This window comes from Montipora foliosa, chromosome 7 (assembly GCF_036669935.1).
Source record: "Montipora foliosa isolate CH-2021 chromosome 7, ASM3666993v2, whole genome shotgun sequence".
Classification (NCBI taxonomy): domain Eukaryota; kingdom Metazoa; phylum Cnidaria; class Anthozoa; order Scleractinia; family Acroporidae; genus Montipora; species Montipora foliosa.
In genome coordinates this window covers 20,426,566-20,429,065 of record NC_090875.1, presented here as the reverse complement: position 1 = coordinate 20,429,065, position 2,500 = coordinate 20,426,566, and the positions used below count along the sequence as shown (strand labels likewise).

General features: G+C 45.0%; 1 protein-coding gene across 2 annotated transcripts in view; it reads left to right on the top strand.

Annotated features, from left to right (window-relative positions):
• Nucleotides 1–2,500, top strand: part of LOC138011255 (Fanconi anemia group D2 protein-like) — a 45,405-nt gene that overhangs the window by 25,362 nt on the left and 17,543 nt on the right. For both annotated transcript variants that reach the window (XM_068858211.1, XM_068858210.1), the window contains exons 26-28: nt 362–490; nt 932–1,050; nt 1,982–2,095. In XM_068858211.1, the coding sequence (XP_068714312.1) occupies nt 362–490; nt 932–1,050; nt 1,982–2,095 (362 nt within the window). The remainder of the gene's footprint in view (nt 1–361; nt 491–931; nt 1,051–1,981; nt 2,096–2,500) is intronic.

The following is a 2,500-nucleotide window of genomic DNA, read 5'->3' as shown; positions in this document are numbered from 1 at the left end:
GTGAATAAAGCAATGACATTTGGAACGACACTTATCAGCTTAAATTTTTGTTGATTGGCGAATTAGCCTATAACTGAATAAAAAATGGCGATATTCAAGCTGAGTGGGTTCTCGTCAGTTCTTTGTCACCGCTACAAAAAAGGCATACTCCGACCCCTCCCTTTCCACAAATTCTAGTGCTTAGGACGTCAGTTTTTTGTATCAACCAGGTTATTGCGCCTCAATTTTGTGGAGAAGGGGGGGGGGGGGGGGGTCAATAGGAGATTGTTTCTGGGAGGGTAGGGCGGTTTACCTGTGGAGTTGTCATGGGAACTCGATATTGTTGGATTGTGGAAGTGACGTTTCATAATCACTTATTCAGGTTCGTCAGGATAAGCTGGTGGGTTTCTCCAATTTATCAAGGTACGCGTCAAAGGAAGTCGCTAAATACGCTGTTGAGCTGTTGCCATGCCTGTGTGAGCATTTAGAAGCCACGAGCGCTTTCTTTCAGGTATTTACAGCAGCATAATGATTTTATCCCTTAGTACAACCATGAAGGAATTCTGACTACATTCCCACGAGGCATACAGTGTTTATAGCTTGTTTAGGATGAGTGTATCTGTCATGGGACAAGACGGAGCCGATTAAAAGACTGAATGTGCCCATGTCACGCATGCGTCCGAAACCCAAATGGAGTCAGGGAACCAGGTGGCGACTAAGAAAACTTGTTTGCGTTGAATTCAGTGAGCGGTCAACACGTTTTTCCAGAAATGCACGCCCAATTTTGACATCCAACCCACAAAAGTCCCGCAAAATCGGAGTGGATCTTTTGACGTTCAGAGCGTGACTTCTCTCCTGAGGATCCGCCTGAAAATCCTACGTTTTTACCACAGGGCAGCGGCGCCTTCTACTTGTCCTCGCTTGTTTTTATTCTTAATTGGTTTATTTCCAGGCTTTAATGGTTCAGAATGACGGTCTTTTGGACGGCCCTGGTTACAATACACCAGAAGCGTCAACAATGGCGTCTTGTTTTCACCTTCTGTTCAACTGCCTTCAGTCTCTCTTTGCATGGTCTGTTGTACTGTTTTTGAATTTATCCCTATTGTCGTTAGAGTTCTTCCTTTGCTAACCCTACGGGGGATCAAAAGTCGGGATTTCGTTGAGTTACAACTGTATTAGCAGAAGAGCGAGGGTAGACATATCCGTGCCTGTGTTTTTAGTTTCTAGCGAACCCACATCTCGCGTCGCGCTTTACGAAGATTAAGGTGGCTCAGTTGGTTGAGCACCGGGCTGTCACGCGGGAGGTCGCGAGTTCAATTCCGGCCGGACCAATACTCAGGGTCTTTAAATAACTGAGGAGAAAGTGCTGCCTTTGTAACTACATCTGCAAATGGTTAGACTTTCAAGTCGTCTCGGATAAGGACGATAAGCCGGAGGTCCCGTCTCACAACCCTTCAATGTTAATAATCCTGTGGGACGTAAAAGAACCCACACACTTGTCGCTAGGAGTAGGGCACGTAGTTCCCGGTGTTGTGGTCTGTCTTCTGTTGTGTATCATGGTTGGAAGGGTAAAAAAAGGGGCCACGGTAATTGGCGCAAGCTGTTGTGGCGCTCTGCCAGCTTGACTGGAAAAGTTAATAGAATAAAATAAACCCCTTTTATACACACGCACAAAAGTAGCACGACACTCCAAAATCGTAGCATGTTACCGATATTTGGAGTGCCGAGCCCACAATGTAACCCACCGACTATAATTTCTGGCGCGGGTTCCTAATTATGCCCTCTGATTGTTCTGTTTACACACGATAATTTTACCGTGCCGTGCCCAAAAAACATAGGTACGGTACCGAGATTTCGGAAAGCGGAGCCAGGGTTTTGTGCTAGTGTAAAGCTGGCTTTAGATGACGAAAGGGACCGCTTATGAATAGCTTGAGTAGTTTACATTTATATACATTTTGAGCATTATTCCTTCCCTAATGAGATAACTTTTGTGTTTTAAAAGGAGCGGTTTCATGATGGGTGAGCATCAAGCCCTTTTAAAGAAAGCATTATTTGTGTTGTCAAGTCGAATAAAACTGTCAAGTAAATCTCAGCAAGGATTCCAAGAGTTGTTGAAGTGAGTGGTTTAGTTTTGACTCAGTGAGTCGACAGTTAGTGATCATATAGAGAACTTTGGATTCTTTGGGAAGAAAATGATTTTCGCATCATTTGAGTCTCCTCACCAACGCCAACGACTTAACGTCAGTGCCCGATTTGTACATTTATTCATTTGCAAATTTAGTGAGAGTTAACTAACAATAAAGTCATGTGGCTTCGATGTCAGGTACATAGCCAGCAACATAGATTCCGCACGGTTGACCGTAAAGTAAACGGAGGCTCGGTGGCCTCATGGTTAATGTGCTCGACTCCGAGTGGTCCGGGTTCGGGTCCTTTGCGCCTGTTTCTCGAAAGTCCCGAAAACCTTTCGTGCCCGAAAAGCCATTTGTGAAACTGCCAGCCGCTTGTTTTGGAAAGGCGACCT